This window comes from Brassica rapa, chromosome A09 (assembly GCF_000309985.2).
Source record: "Brassica rapa cultivar Chiifu-401-42 chromosome A09, CAAS_Brap_v3.01, whole genome shotgun sequence".
Lineage (NCBI taxonomy): Eukaryota > Viridiplantae > Streptophyta > Magnoliopsida > Brassicales > Brassicaceae > Brassica > Brassica rapa.
The window spans coordinates 21865798-21882391 of record NC_024803.2 but is presented as its reverse complement, the minus strand read 5'-3'; the positions used below and the strand labels follow the sequence as shown (position 1 = coordinate 21882391).

The 16594-nt window shown below is 35.1% G+C and overlaps 1 protein-coding gene and 1 pseudogene across 3 annotated transcripts; one reads left to right on the top strand and one right to left on the bottom strand.

Moving 5' to 3' along the window:
- The first annotated feature begins 1742 nt into the window (after positions 1 to 1742).
- Positions 1743 to 5417, top strand: LOC117128184. 3 transcript variants are annotated; one of them, XR_004451397.1, is made up of 2 exons: positions 1743 to 3978; positions 4061 to 5029. XR_004451397.1 is itself a non-coding variant. In XM_033280048.1 (2 exons), the coding sequence occupies exon 1, from the start codon at positions 1802 to 1804 to the stop codon at positions 2909 to 2911; it is 1110 nt and encodes a 369-aa protein (XP_033135939.1). In that variant the 5' UTR covers positions 1743 to 1801; the 3' UTR covers positions 2912 to 2940; positions 3707 to 5417. The 3 variants fall into 3 exon arrangements, 1 of the variants encoding a protein (XP_033135939.1); XR_004451396.1 differs by having other exon boundaries at positions 4049 to 5029; XM_033280048.1 differs by having other exon boundaries at positions 1743 to 2940; positions 3707 to 5417.
- Positions 5418 to 6664: 1247 nt separating this feature from the next.
- LOC117128182 lies at positions 6665 to 16312 on the bottom strand (annotated as a pseudogene).
- Between the last annotated feature and the right edge of the window lie 282 nt (positions 16313 to 16594).

Here is a 16594-nt window from a genome sequence, read left to right as displayed (position 1 = left end):
TCTTTCAGATTTAGGAGACCCAAGTAGGAGGACCTGAATATCGACCGCCGACGAGACGTCGACATCGCTCGACATAAACAACCACACGACGATCGATGTAACATTTACCCATCGATCGATATCTAATCCGGTCAGATGTATCTTCCTTACTTGTTACATTTCGTACATCATGAACTATTCCATCATAACTCCGGCTGAGTTACACTGGGATAATGTAATTTAAGTCTGGGGGAGATTTACTGATATAATTTATTTTATTCTTATATAAATAGAATTTTAATAAATTATGCTTAGCTATTGAAAATAAAGACTAATATCTTATATTGATTTAAGCGTGAATATCTAACCAATCTTTAGCACCATTTTAGATTTACTGATTGCAGATAGCACTATAGATGCTAAAGCAGATCAACCTATCAACTACACACTTCGCCTTGACCGTATGAAGTAACCAAAGCTGATTTCCAACACTAAACCTGATGTGATCATGGAAAGCACCAAAAAATGGAAGCATGAACCTGAACCTGAAGAGCTTGTAGCTGAGGATGCAACTTTCAAGAATGCTTGGAAACAAGAAGAATACATTGGTCTTGGCTGAAGCTTGATCATCCAAGACACCTTACCCATCATTCAAGCTACTCCACCTTCAAGCTGATCATCATCTAGGCAAGTAGCTTGTGTGTGCTCTTTTCCTAACCTTTGGTTTTGTCCCACTGGGTTTTCCAAAGGAAGGTTTTTAACGAGGCCACAAGTCTACTTCTCCTATCTCCTAGATGATTGATCTTGGTCTGTCCACATGAAGACCTTATGTTATATTTTAAGCTATGCTTTTAAGTTATTTAGTTTTCGAAAACTCTAGTCTTTGTTGTGTTTCCAAGGGAGCCTTTGTCTTTATTTCCCTTGTATTTTCGAGACCTTGTGCATGTACAAGGCTTCTCCTTTATATTATGGTCGTGACCCCCCTTGTAGCATCATCCATTTTTTTATCAAAACCTTTGTTTTTCTCTTTTCTTCTTGCTTGTCAAGTTGATTGAGTGTTGGTGTGTAATATCCAACTTCTGGTGTGTAATATCCAGAGACTAAGGGTTCTAGTTCGGTGTGTCATATCTGATCTATTGCCTAGGAGTATCAAGGAGCCTTTCCGCAGCCTCTTGTGTCACCATTCGATCAACATACCTTGAGAAACTTGAGTCTTTTGATTCGTTTCTGCAAGGATTATCCCATCTGTTCCAGAGTATCATCCTAGGATCTCATTATGTGGTATCAGAGCAACTCTGGAAGGGAAGTGTTCGATTTTTCTCTCTGATTTTCGTTTGGGTCTGTTCTTATTCTGTCGAGTTTATTTGATATGTGTTCTTGGCGTTTAAATCTGATAAATCCGTTTGTGTTTGTTAAAAACCTGTCGATCTATTCTTATTCTCACTAGTTTTGATTGATCTATGATTGTGTTGTTGAGTTTTTAATAGATTCAAGCTTGTTGATCTCGTTTCTGATAAAAACTTTTCACATTCTTGTTGCAGAAGTAATCGATTTGCTTAATCTGTTTCTGTTTTGGATTTGTGTGATTCCGATCTGTTCTTATTGCTTTGAATATAATCTATCTTGTTGGGTTGATTAGATTTCGAATTTAATCTGTCTCTGTTTAAGATTGATCGATCATATTGTGTTGGTGAATTGTTCTGATTATCAAACTGTTTTATTTGATTTACTTGTCGTTTTAAAATTGATCTGTTGTTAATTCTGATTGTTGTTTCTCTGTAGAACTTGTTACTGCTGTGTGTTGTTTTCTGTCTCAGGTACCATGGCAGGAGTTCAGAAAGGAAAACTCACTAAGGAAGAAAGGCTGTTACTTAAATCTATGAATGCTCATCTGCAGCAGATGATGGATAACAACATGGGTGAATTTCAAAAGGAGCTTAGACAAAAGTTCCTGCAGCAAACTGATGATCTTAGGCAGAAAAATAAAAAGAGAATGGACAGTCAAAAGCTTGAGCCAAGATCACCAGATTCTGTTCAAAACAAGTCAAGCAAGCATAAGTGGTATAAGGAAGAGGAAGCAGGACGTGGACAACATTCTTACAAACAGACAGCCCACACTTCGAGCAGACCACATCAAGCTTCTCGCACTCCTAAATCAAATATTCATTCTTCTTACAATCAAATTGTCACTAAGCCTCAACTTTATGTTTTTACAGGGGAAGGTGATTATTTAAAGTGGGAAAGAACAATGGAGAAGTGGCTGTGCTACAACAGAATCCTGAAGAAAGATGCATTGGCTTATGTAATGTCTCAGCTCAAAGGAAACGTTTATAAGTGGTTATTGCAAGAAGAAGATGATCGCATGTACTACAAGGAACCAGCTATCACCACTTGGGAAGATCTGAAGTTGCTACTAAGGAAGAAGTATGCATCCAAAGGCCACACTTCTCTGAAATCTCCAATGAAGGAAGTCACATCTAGCGAGGCAGTAACCTGTTACATCAAAGAGAAAACCATTAAACGATCATGGTTCAGTGAAAAGGATAAGGAGGAGTTGTTACAAGTAATAATGGATGTTGAGAAGCAAGTCAAAAGGACCAACACACCACGTCCATCCACTGAAACAAAGCACCAGGAACCAGTTACTACTGTCTCAGAACTCAAAAATGCAGGATCAGACTCAGCTGCAACAATTCAAGAAGTCCAAGCCGAAACATCTATGGAAAAGGAAAAATCTGAGACAGAACAAGAGTGTTCTCTTTTCTTACCTCAGTCTGAATTTAATTTTAATAATTACTTTGATGAACTAACTTGTCTTGAACCGGTGCAACCGAGTAGCATTGTTTCAGTGTCACAGGTTGCAAAAGAAGATTCAGACACAAGGAGAAGAGTTGGAACCGCAGAAAAGCTTGCAATCAGAAACTATTCCTGAATCCTTGTCTTATGACCTGAAAAAGCACTGTAAGGAGTGTAATATGGTTACTTCGGTGCCTGAAATGTTTCTTATGGTTAGTACTCATGATGTGAAACGTTTTGGTCTTGACAAAGTTAAAGATTTTTGTGTTTCAAACTCTGTTTATGACAGAATGCTTAAATCTTTCAAAGAACTTGAACCAGATAAATTTTGATCAAAAATGTTTTCAATATGGAAATAAAAACTTTTCTGGTCATGTTTTGAGTTTTGAAGGATTTATGAATAACCATGAAAAGATTTTAGAACCTGTTTTCAAGCCTACCGAATTCTATTTTAGAAAACTTTGTGATTTGTTTGCTAGAACTGAAGAAAATAGTTTTGTTGTGAACTTACCTAGGAATGAACTGATCTCTGATTATTTTCTTGCATCCACATATGTTTCGAAAGAACCTAGGAAGTTGCATGAACCGAAATTACATCATTCTGATGTTAGAGTTGAAAATGTGAAGTTTGCAAATATCTCTGATTTTGAGCTTGATTGTTTGTGTGCTAAAAATGATTCTAAACGTGTAGGGTTGTTCTTTGAGGTTATTCTAGTGTATAACACTTTCTTTGATAAACCTGTTGCACAATTGAAACTAGAGTTCACTGATTCTGAATGTATGAACTTAATCCTTGATGATATTTGGGTCTGCAATATTTTCTTTGATATGAATAATAGATGGAGGAATCATGCTGTTTTGTGCTTTGGAGACATTCTGGTCTACAACACTTTCTTTGACATGATAACACACTTGACTTGTCCAAAACAAGCTGAAAAAGGTACAGGTGAAGAAAGAGGCTATAATGATCAGAGTATCCATGATGAGTCCTTGGCTAAATTGGAGATGCAACAATCAAATCTTGGAAGCTGTCTAGCCGCCAGCTTTAACATAGGAGCAGTCCGAGGATCATATCTCAGCACCCAGAAGGAATTAAGCAACAAACTCAACTGCAGTGGAAACTACACTCATCAGGGTCTCACGTCGAATTGGAATCATGTCCAAAGCTTCTCATATGAAAGAGTTATGAATTCTACAAGTCAGGTGATCCTGTGTTTACTTTGTTTGAATTTTTCTGAGTTTAGAACATCTCAAACCTATCTATGGCGACCAGAGTCATGTGCAGATTATATGGAAGCTTTGAAGCATACCAAGGGAAGGAACAAGCATGAGGAAGAAAAACGTTTCAAGCCGCCTGATCTAAACCAGGAGAGACATCAGGACGTCACTTGCTTCATCCTCATCAAAGAAGCACCTCCAGATGCAGCATACAAGCCAAAACCGATAAAATACAACTTTGGAATAAGACTCTTACTCTATGATGTTTTTGCTTGTGTTCACTTGTCTTGTTTCAATGTATCAGGTTTAAGTAATGCCTCAGGAGTAAGGAGAGCCAAATGGATCAGTCCCTTCTATATAATAGAACCAGTCAGCGACAATGCCTATCAAAGAGGCTTGCAAGGTAAGAGTAATCTGATTATAAACTCTGATGTTACTGACTTGGTCCCTTCTATTGCAGATAAAACAGATTTGAGGTCAAATCTTTTTGAAGTGGGAGGGGATGATGTGATCATGGAAAGCACCAAGGAATGGAAGCATGAACCTGAACCTGAAGAGCTTGTAGCTGAGGATGCAACTTTCAAGAATGCATGGAAACAAGAAGAATACATTGGTCTTGGCCGAAGCTTCATCATCCAAGACACCTTACCCATCATTCAAGCTACTCCACCTTCAAGCTGATCATCATCTAGGCAAGTAGCTTGTGTGTGCTCTTTTCCTAACCTTTGGTTTTGTCCCACTGGGTTTTCCAAAGGAAGGTTTTTAACGAGGCCACAAGTCTACTTCTCCTATCTCCTAGATGATTGATCTTGGTCTGTCCACATGAAGACCTTATGTTATATTTTAAACTATGCTTTTATGTTATTTAGTTTTCGAAAACTCTAGTCTTTGTTGTGTTTCCAAGGGAGCCTTTGTCTTTATTTCCCTTGTATTTTCGAGACCTTGTGCATGTACAAGGCTTCTCTTTTATATTATGGTCGTGACCCCCCTTGTAGCATCATCCATCTTTTTATCAAAACCTTTGTTTTTCTCTTTTCTTCTTGCTTGTCAAGTTGATTGAGTGTTGGTGTGTAATATCCAACTTCTGGTGTGTAATATCCAGAGACTAAGGGTTCTAGTTCGGTGTGTCATATCCGATCTATTGCCTAGGAGTATCAAGGAGCCTTTCCGCAGCCTCTTGTGTTACCATTCGATCCACATACCTTGAGAAACTTGAGTCTTTTGATTCGTTTCTGCAAGGATTATCCCATCTGTTCCAGAGTATCATCCTAGGATATCATTAAAACCTGACATAACCGCTTGTCTTGGGGCTTGGTATACATGGGATCGGATTCTTCAGACAAGTCTGGAAGGTAACGCCTTGTGTAGATTATTTATCATATTTTCTCTCTCTAAATTTCGACCCTAGAATAGCTAGTGAGTTACAAAAAAAAAAAAAAGATCTATTGTTTACTTAGGATGAGTCTGAACAGGACTTGGTGGCTAAAACCTTTAAGGCTTGATTCATAAAGACTCCAATAAAAGAGTTCGAAACGAGATTTGGAGGCGGAAATCTTCAAGGCTCGCTTTCGCAAAGAACTCTTTGATATAGGTCAAAAAGAAGTGAACAGAGTTTGGTGGCAACCACCATTAAGTTTTGATTCATGGAAGCCTGTCCAATCTTGGTCACTGATCCTGCAATGGAAGCAGACTTTGACTCAAAAGAGAGAATTAGAGAGAGAGAAACTAGGAACTAACTTTTACCTGCAGCTACAGATACTTGTCTGAAATCTTTGCATCCTATGATCGATACTCCCAAGGTAAAACATTCACTTTATATTTATGGTAAGAAATGAAATCAGTAGAGGGGATGTCAGACGTGAATTGATGAGTTGTGTTATGTTAGAGATGGTTGCTAAGCTAGAATATTGCATAGTGTGCTTCTGTGATTAGGATTTTTTAATGTGGTTGCAAAATTATTGAGGAAAAGATTTATATGCTTTAAAATCTTAAGTCCCTAATATTTTCAAACCTCTTTCAGAGACACTGCATGTATGTTTTGCTTGAGGACAAGAAAAAAGGTAAGTCTGGGGGAGTTGATATACCTTGGATTTGACCCGTTTTCATCCGTGGTATATAAGTGTTTTACTATATATATATCTATGTTTTCTACTCTTCTAGGTATGTTTTCAGGTTCAGGTGCATTTCGGAGTAAAGCTATGACTTTGGAGCATTTTGGAGCTTAAAGGACGTTTCACCCGAGCTGACCATGTAGAGGTCGACGAGAGGAAGAACAATCGATCGATGCACATTCAGTGCTGACGATCGATACAAGAGATGCCTCGACAGATGAAGATTAATATCGATCGATGTACACAAGTACCATCGATCGATGTCGAGACATCAGACACGCGACATTTTGGATCCAGCGGACTTAAAACCCAAGGCCAAGCCAAATTACAAAAATACCCTGACGAGTTTTTAACCTAGTAGATTATATACTGCCTAAGTGTTTTGACGGCAGGAGAGCCTTTGGAGTTACAGTTTTACTTTGAGAGAGAAGAGAGAGTTTTGGAGAGAAGATCACTTGTGATTGGAACTCCTTGTTTCCATTTCTTTTCATCTATTCTATGAATTCCCATTTCTTCATTGTTATGAATTGCTTTGCTATGTCTGAGTAGTTCAATTATTAGATCCAGGGTTCAGATAGGTTTGTGGGATTAGCCCCAAACTATAGATCTGCCTTGTTGTGATATTCATGATAGATTTGTATTCATTGCTTGTTTTAGCCTAGCTAACTAGAACTTGATCATAGGATTGCATACTCAAGCACCCTTGTTATCCCATCCTGACATCTATCTATCATATTAGGACTGCTAGAGAGGGCTAACAGCCAATTTAGTATCTTAATAAGGCATATCATACTTGCGCATAAGCCTGGTTAGAATCCATCGATCGATGTCCTCAACTGACTATCGGTCGACGTAGGCAAAGGTGTATCGGTCGATGTCCCAATAGGACCATCGATCGACAATCTCTCGTTGTCAACATACTAACCGTTGAGACAAGAGATCTAGCCTGTTAACCAGTGAAACATGCGACAGCTGATCACTGAGTTAAGCGATTGAGCTCTAACATATCATGCATGCAACAAATGTGCATCTACAGATATTATAATCTCCAACACCTGAATAGTGGCCCTGCATCTAATATCATTTCCAACCAAGTTACATTTACTATTTACTTCGCTTGTTACTATTGCTATTTCATTTAAACATTTACAACTCTTAGAATTAATAAACACTAGATTTAATTGTTCCCTAGCTACTTGTGGATTCGATCCCTAAGTACTACATCCCTAAGTATGGCTACATCAAAGGAGACCGTATGAAGCACATACTGCCTAAGTTCTTCTTCACGCACGAGCTTTAGAAAGCCGACGAGGTCCAAGTGCGTTCTAGTGTTAACTCAGCCGACCAGTTCACTAAATCACTTCCGACCTGCAAGTTCAGGAAGCTCACGGATCAGATTGGGATGCGTAGACTGAAAGACCTTCAGTGATGTTCAGAACAGGGGGAGTAATATGTATTGTACTCTTTTTCCTTCACCATGGTTTTGTCCCACGGGTTTTCCTGGTAAGGTTTTAATGAGGCAACATCTAAAGCATATTACAATCCCTGTATGGTTATGGCATCCAAGGGAGAGTGTTATAAATCATATTGTGGATGTCCATAGCCGGCTAATACTTAGAGAGAGAGAAAGTGTCGGCGCCCTAGAGAGAGAGAGAGCCGACTTCTGGAAACCCTAGTTTCCCTTTTTCTTTAGACTTATGATTTATACTCTTTTCATATTTGTACTTCCTTTCTTTTGTCTTTCTATTATTCTATGACGGTGTAATTCCCTATATACAAAGGGCTCCTTATGTTTATGAATAATACAGAAACATAGATTTCATTCTCTAGTTTCACAACATAGTTTCATAAAAAATAGTTTATTTAACAACTAGGGGTTGGCCCGCCCTACGGGCGGGTGAGTTTACACTAAAACTATTTTTATATTAAAATATAATATTTTATAAATCATTTAAAATTTTATTTTATATTAAAAAAGTAAATATAATATTTTTTTTATTATAAGATAATATTGCAAATTTTATTAAATTTTGTTGGTGCGAACTGAAATTTAGTTAAAGAACACAAAATTAAAAACAAATTAAAAAATTAAGGAAAATATAATGATTTGTATTTTTCTATTTTATTTTTATTTCAATTTGATATAGTTGAAGAAAATCTAAAGTAAGAATAACTAAATTTTTTTTCTAAGAGTATCATATCTTAATATTATTACATTTACTAATTTTCTCACAGTAATAAATTAATACATCCACCTCCAAGATAAATCAATTGAAAATCAAATGTAATGTGATAAAATTATAAAAAGTTATATTTTAAAATAATATAGTTTCAGTAATGTCATAAATAATAATTAGTATATATTATGTAACAATAAATGATGTTTTATAATATTATTATGCCCGTTTCAGTTTATATTAGATTTTCAACTTTTAATAAAAAAAAAGTTTAATTTTTAGATTTTGGTTAATTTGAAAATCTACTGTTTTAGTTATTACTAGTATGTTTCCCCGTGCTCTACGCATGGGAGTTTTTATTCTTTTTCTAAGTAAAAATGTTATTTGTTCTTTACCCTCCAAAACCTTTTTCAAGTTTAACTTAATGGTGTTGTGGCCCCAAAAATTAATATTTATTTACATAAAAGTATATTCTAATAATTAGAAAAAAAATAATTGACAGTAACTAATATTAGTATATTTATTAGTAAAATATATATTTCATAATTTATAGAATATATTTGGTTGACCAAAATATGAGTAGTATACTAATACTTTTACAGATGTAAACATATTTAAATAAATAAATAATTATTTTATTTTGCTTTAATTTTGATTTACCAAATTCATAATGGCCTCAAGCATTTCCATTCATGCTTATAAATGTAAGCCCATGATATATATATATAATATATATTCAACATAAGTCCATGATACTGTTCCAAATTTAGTTTTTAGGGTTGTACAAATTGTTTAAGAATTTGTCGACCATAAAATGTTTTCAACATTAATTGAAATTTAAAGAGAAAAAAAAATATTAGTTACAAGTTATGGTATACTTCCTTGAATGATTAAAAAGTTGTTTCTTACCTATTTAACAAAACTGAGCATCACATGGATCGAGAGTCTGCGTATCCATACTCTTCAACCGTCGTTGAGAACATGTTTTTCCCTATTTACGCATAGCATATTTTTGTAAGTTTGAAGTCTATTCTTTAAGCCAAAAAAAAAGAAGTTTGAAGTCTCTTCTTGTCATACCTTTTCATCTCGTTCTTCTTCGGTTCCAATCTGGAGGAGCTGAAATGGTGTTCCCAACTTCTTGACCATGATTTCAGCCGTGAGCAGCTTTGGTTCGAGGAAGAAGCTCGTCCCGTGAAGATGTTGTAACAGTGATTCCTATGCAAAGAAAATAAAAACTAAAAGGAATTCAAAACTGCACAGCGGAAAAATAATTAAATGTTTATAATTAAACTTTATCACTTATTCATTCGCTAAACGATCATAATATGAAGTTGATAGAAAAAACGATCATAATATGAAGCCGCTTGCAACACCAACCAATGTCTGGGAATTTTTGAAAGCCATCTATAAGTCCCTTAATCTTTTCCAAAATCATTTTGCACACAATATCGATCGTTACTCCAACTTCTAAAAGCTTACAACCACCATCAGATTGAAGATTTGTCTTTTGTAAGAGAAAAGAAGACCTGAGATAAGAAAAAGAAAGAAGATTTACACCCAAAAAAAAAGAAAGAAGATATGATGTTATCGATACCAAAATCACTAAATCAGTTTGTAGAAGAGACAAAAGCATCGATTACTTTGTGCAAGAACTTTAACTGTTTAAATAATTTTATAAATGGATCTGTTGTAGAAGTGATTCTAGCTTTCATTTATTTGAGATGATGTAGGAAGAGTGGAGATCATGGATGTTACGGTCGAAGCGGTTAAAACAATTTTTCTCTTTTTTTTTTCATTTTGCAGAGAAGAAATAAACTGTTTTGCTTTAGTTATTTTTATTTTTAATAATTTTTAAACATGCCACATGTCAAAATATTATTGGTACCGTGACTTGCGCTTTAATATATAAAAGATTTATGTGGAGGCGGTTGTCCCTTTTAAAGAATGAGATGTGTCTCCAGTGCCGTCCCGGATATTTAAGTGGCTTAAAGCATAAAAAAAATGTGGCCCTCGTAAAATATAATTAAATATAATTAAATTTTAGAAATACAAAAACCATAATATATCAATACAATTTTATTTTTGAAAAACAGATCTTCTAGCTTTTCTTCCGGCAAATTCGTCCATAATCTTTTCGTAATCAAGTTTATCAACCATATCTTTTTCAATAGATATCATTGATAACCCATTCAATCTTTTGTGACATAGTAGATCACAGATAATTTTTTATCAACTTCAACTTAGAAAAACTTCTTTCTGCAGAGGCAACAGATACCGGGACTGTCAACAATATTCGATAAGCAATCCATGAACTTGGATAAAAATCCTCCATTCCTTTCAAAGAGTTCTTTTTTTTTTTTTTTTTGAATTATACAGAGGTATCCTGACCCCACATAAGTGATTCAGACTAGTCACGTGTTCCCACGTGTCGGTCCTCTGTCCCTGGCGATGCCGAAATGTTAATTCCCCAGTGGCCGGGATTCGAACCCAGGTGGCGGTACTCACAGCTGTAAGCCCTTTACCACTAGAGCTAGAAGCCCCGGTTAAAAGAGTTCAATACCTCAGCTGCTCTTTTAACTTCTTCTGGTAGTACCATTCTTAGAAGTTTAAGCTCCGAACATAAATCTTCCCCATTTACATCAGAATGTTCACCATGCCTAAGAAAATCTCCATGTCTAACACAAGATTCCATCAGCTCATCATCACTAGTTGATTTCAGCTTGTTTAAATCAAACAAAAATCCAAAAGTTTTATCATAACTTTGGAATTGTTCAAATCTTGTTTCAATAGAAACAATAGCTTGATCCATGATGTTTATGAAGTAGTCCACCCTAAATCCCTCCTCCCCAGGTAACACCATACTTTCTTCTTCATTGTTGATATCTTCATCAAAATGTCTTTTCCTTTTTCTAGTACGGTTTGGCTTTACAGAAAATGCAGGCTCAATCTCCATCTCATTTGCAATTCGTGTAGCTTCAGCTTTTGCTTGCTCAAAACCTGTTTCTCGATATTGTTTCAGAAATAACACAAGTCCATTTAGTTGAGAAATAGCAACATCAATATCCATATCCTCTGACTGTAGGATCTTGCTTACTATGTTAAAAGCAGATAGAAGTTCATGCCAAATGATCATTCCAAATAAAAATTCAAACCCTCCAATTCCATGTGATTCACTCTCAGCAAGAGACTCAGCTTGACTTTTATGCATTGGATTATTACTACTTTCAGCCAAGTAAAATAAAGCCTCTCGTATTTGTAGTGTCTGAAATCTTATAGGCTTTACACTATCTATCCGACTCTCCCAGCGAGTTTGTGATAATGGTTTGAGTGTTAGGCCATTCACCTTCTCTCTGAATATCTCCCAGTTTCTTGTTGAAGATGAAAACAGACAGTAGATTTGTTGAACAATCCCAAAGAATGACACTGCTTTTTTAGATGAAGAAGCCATATCACAAAGCGCGAGATTAAGGCTATGACATCCACATGGAGTATAACATGCTCTTGGATTAACTTCAAGTAATCTGCTTTGCACACCTTTGTATTTTCCTTTCATGTTTGCTCCATTGTCATAACCTTGTCCTCTCACATCATTAATATTCAACTTGAAATCAAACAATACCTTTCGTAGAGCGTCGAATAGTCCTTTTCCTGATGTATCATTTACTTCTAAGAATGTGAGGAAAAATTCTTCAACTTTGGGAGAAGACGTCGAAGTATCCACGCATCGGACAATAAGAGCCATTTGTTCTTTACGACTAATATCAGGAGTACAATCTAGAATTACCGAAAAATACTTCGCATTCTGAATCTTCTCGATGATCATTAACTTGATTTCAGATGCAAGTAACTCTATTAACTCATTCTGAATTTTGTGACTGAGATAATGATATTGAGTTTCACCTTTTTCAAATCGCCGGAGATGTTCTTTCATTACTGGATCAAATTTTGCAATCGCCTTAATCATACCCAGAAAATTTCCGTTGTTCTCATCATCAATCTTCGCATTGTCTCCACGAAAAGAAATGTTATATTTAGCAAAAGCTTCAACCAATGAAAGCAGCCTCAACAGTACATCTCTCCAATGTCTTTTCTCCCTATTTATTTCTTCTTGCACATGTCGATCAATAGTTTCATTCCTTTGAAGTCTCACTTCCAGCTCTGTCCATTTAGTCATGCATAAAATATGAGTATGACTAGTTTCATGACTTTTCAAACGAGAAGAAATATTCCTCCAGTCACTAAACCCGGTACTTGCCAATATAGGAAGATCTTTTTCATGGCTGAATAGCTTACAACACCAGCAAAAAAAGAAGATCTTTAGATTTTGAATAAACCAGCCATCTTCTATCATGATTTTCTCCATTGCTCATTTTTCTTGTATAAGATGAATGAGAAAAACATCTATTAAATTTGTCTCTCGGAAAGTGATAATTAATTGGTAATCTGACCGGAGGACCCTTTTCAACCAAGAAATCTCTATCTCCTTTCTCAATTCTTTTCCACGTTCCAGGATCAGTAGAATCCATGTTTCCATGCTTTTCATTAACGTTTCTGATATTTTTTTCTCTGGTCTCTTCCATATTCTTTTCTCTGGTCTCTTCCATGTACTCAACTGCATCAGCGTCTTCCTGATTCTCATTTGTAAGCATCTCTTCTTCATCACATGCATCTTTTTTGTTTATCTCATCCTCCGTAGGCACATCCGTTTTAGAAGGTCCTGATTTTGTGACGAACTTAAGCATAGAGTTAGCTTGAGATTTGATAAACTCATCTCTTTTCTTTTTTTCCTTCCTTTTAACTGATCCATGAACATGCTTTCTAGTGCTCACTGGAGGCATTTTTCTGCAAACAACATTATTACAAAAATATTGTAAGAAACTGAATTAAAATTAATTAAATTCAAATAATAGTACAAGACAAAAAAAATATAAGTACGTATTAAAAATAAGAATGACTTAACTATACAACAACATAAAGAAAAATAAGGCACCAATAATAGTTCTTATTTTTAAAAGAAGAACATCATCTCTTCTGAAACATGTTCGTTCGTAAAGACCACCTCCACAACTATAATTTATTTTAAAATTCAATTCAACATCACTTTATAACTGATTTACTAATCAAATGGTGACAATATTTAAAATCTAAACCATACAAAGTGAACAACTAATGAAGAAGAAAATAATAATTAAAGAAACAGAGAACTTGAGAAATACCAAATTATCAAATCAAAGTTCAATAGTTACGGATAGATGTAAACAAGTCAGTGATCAAAGAAAAATTATCTGTGTGTATTTACGAAGAGGGTCAAAGTTATTTATAGTGATGGCTGGAAAGTTTCTTTATGTTTGAAAGTGTTAAATTTCCTTTTAATTTTATTTTGATAACTATAACATAAAAATGGAAACTAACAAAAGGTTAATTGCCTTTATTGTTTGATAACTTTTACATAAAAATATGGAAACAAATAAAAAGGACTATACACAGAATTAAAGATGTGGCCCAATTTTTTTTTCTTTTTAATGTGGCCTAAAGCATTAGCTTTAGCTGCCTTATATAAGGCACGGGCCTGTGTGTCTCGATTATTTTATGGTAGACTAGGGGTTTCTAGTTCACCTACAGAGTTTAATAATAGATTATCTTATGATGGTATTGTGCAAATTAGGAAATGCTATTTGTTTTGGCACAGAGTGAACGTTTAAAGACTATGGTATTCATCGCTAGGTACATACTCCAGTCCACAGTCCACACAGTTTGGAGGGAAAAAAACAGAAGAAGACATGGTGAAGCGCTATGTCCAGCCACACTCTTGATTAGAAGGATAGATAAGAACATGAGGAATAAAGAGGAGGGGATAAATGTTATGATGGTGGGATGGCTACCTGGTTTGCTACCAGACTGAGTTGAGATGGGAAAGCAAAGTACAGAGAGTTTTTACATTTTGAGAATTGTTCAGAAAGTTTATTTATGCTCTCTTTAGAAAAGTGGAGAGTATTGATGTAAAAACAGTATTTTTCTTTTGAATTAAATTTAACATTCAATACAAAAAAAAAAGAACGTTTAAAGTATACAAATAGTTATGGTAGTTAGTGTACATATTGTATATTTAATTGGTTGAGAACATAAAAGAGACTGGCTTATTGATGTATTTTTTGAAGATATAAAATTATGGACAACATTCAAACGAAATATACATTTTTTCATTTGGTTAAAGTAATACCCGTAATCGCATCTATTGAGAAATTATAAGGTATAAGAGTCTATAAACAATTTATAGATTATTTGTAAAGTTTATAAATCATTTATAAACTAATCTGAGGTTCATACTACTGTATTTTGTAAGGCTTTGAAAAGTACCTTCCAAAATCATATAAATGTTGTCATAAATCGTTATAAAATGACAGAGTAGAGGAAAAAGAATATGAACACAGCTTGGTTTTATTCTCTCTGATTGCATTGGCCTAAAAAAATATTCCATCTGTTTCAAGTCTCTTTTTCTCTCGAAGGCGTCAATGACCATATCTATGGTCCATGAATTCCATCACGACACTCATTTTCTTTTAATTTCCTCTTTTCCCATATGGATCAAGGAGGATACTGAATGTTCTGATGTTGGATATGATCCCAGAGCTCTGAAACTTCGCATATCAATTCTCCATCATTTCTACTTGTCTGTTTCCACCAAAAGCTTCATGGTCCAAGAATCAGTCAAAATAGGAATTACAGAATCTAATTTTGAAATATTAAATGGCTAAAGCTTACTGCTCTGGTCGCCACAAACGCCAATAATACTGATACACAAGAAAGAATAATCCACTTCCACATTACTAATACCGAACAAGAATTCAACATTGTTATAAAAAAGTAGACTCATCATCACAACATTATTAAGAATCGGTATCTCATTTTCAAGACAAGTAGCTTTTATGTCAAAAACACATACATTCACAGACATTTTTAGGACATTCTTCATCTTTTCATGGTGAAACCAAAACAGGATCATTCAGTCTTAGAAACTTCTCTGAAGCTGAACGTAGAATGTTCCGTGTAAGGCATTGAATGGGTGCTTAATGCTCAGTATATGCTCAAATATACATTATTAAACACAAATAGATGGTAGTATATGTAGAAATCTTGATCCTTTTCATGATCAGTATATGTTGAAAACTTAGGAGACAACATACATTAAAGCCCAGTTAAGTAAAGGCAACATTAAACTCAAAATTTGTGACCAGGTTTGGATTACATCTTCACCTTTCCTGACCTGATATTCAGACATATAAAACTTAAGAAATTCCCACCCCAAGTAACTTCTGTTAGACCTCCAAATCCTACAAATGCAGAAAGTGTTGCTCTCTCTTGAATATACAGCATTGTGCAGAGCATATACTCACATAAGATATTTACATAACACAAATATAGGAACTTATCTATAATATTACCTACATAAATCCTATACCTGACTTATAAAGAAGATAAGTGTTGGAGATGGTATTGCCCTTCTGAGATGTACATGCAAAGGAAGTCAATTAAGCGATAACGACAAAGAGTGGCTCAGTTTATGCAAAGTTTGGCTCATCAAGCTGGCTTGGATAACCATATGAGCATTCGCCCATCTCATCCTCAAGTGCTCCTGTTAAAAAAAATAACATAAAACCGTGAGGAGAGAAATAAAGAGCTCAGACCAAACTCATCGATCCATTATTAATCTCATATGAATCACCTTAATTACACTGTCAGCATTAATAACATCAAGCGAACCACTTTGGATTTAAGTATCCACAAGACTAAGGGTTTGGTCGCACAAATTAGGCTGTGCTAGAAGTAGATTTTCTGTGTTTATACAGATTACCCTAGCAAGTGAGGAGTCAATAGCATGCTCAGTATGTACAAACTACAAACACACAAGTTCCTGTACGCAAAGATACATTTCTTAGAAAATTCAGACCTTTAGAATCCAGTATGGTTCAGTAAAGAACATATTCATAGAGTTAAAGAAACATACAATAACCCCTTGTTTCTATGCTTCAGCCCGTGTTGTTTTCTTCACATGCTTCAGGACCCTATTTATCCACAGTATGTCCCTATTAATAAGAAAACAATCAGAAGCAACCCAAAATTAAAACCAGTAATATCTCTATATTAACAATGGACACATAATTTTTGGAAAAAGTAGTATGACGAAGAGATATAGAGAGCCACCAACTACTAATGCTACATCAAGAGCAAAAGATCCAGTAGAGTATAACGTGACATATCAAGGAGAAACTGAAGCTGTAAGAAGTGAACCAATTACTTCTGGTGTCAATGGTC

What these genes read in the sequence shown, in the direction of transcription:
- LOC117128184 (XM_033280048.1), top strand. Translation starts at nt 1,802, where the DNA reads ATGGCAGGAGTTCAGAAAGGAAAACTCACTAAGGAAGAAAGGCTGTTA.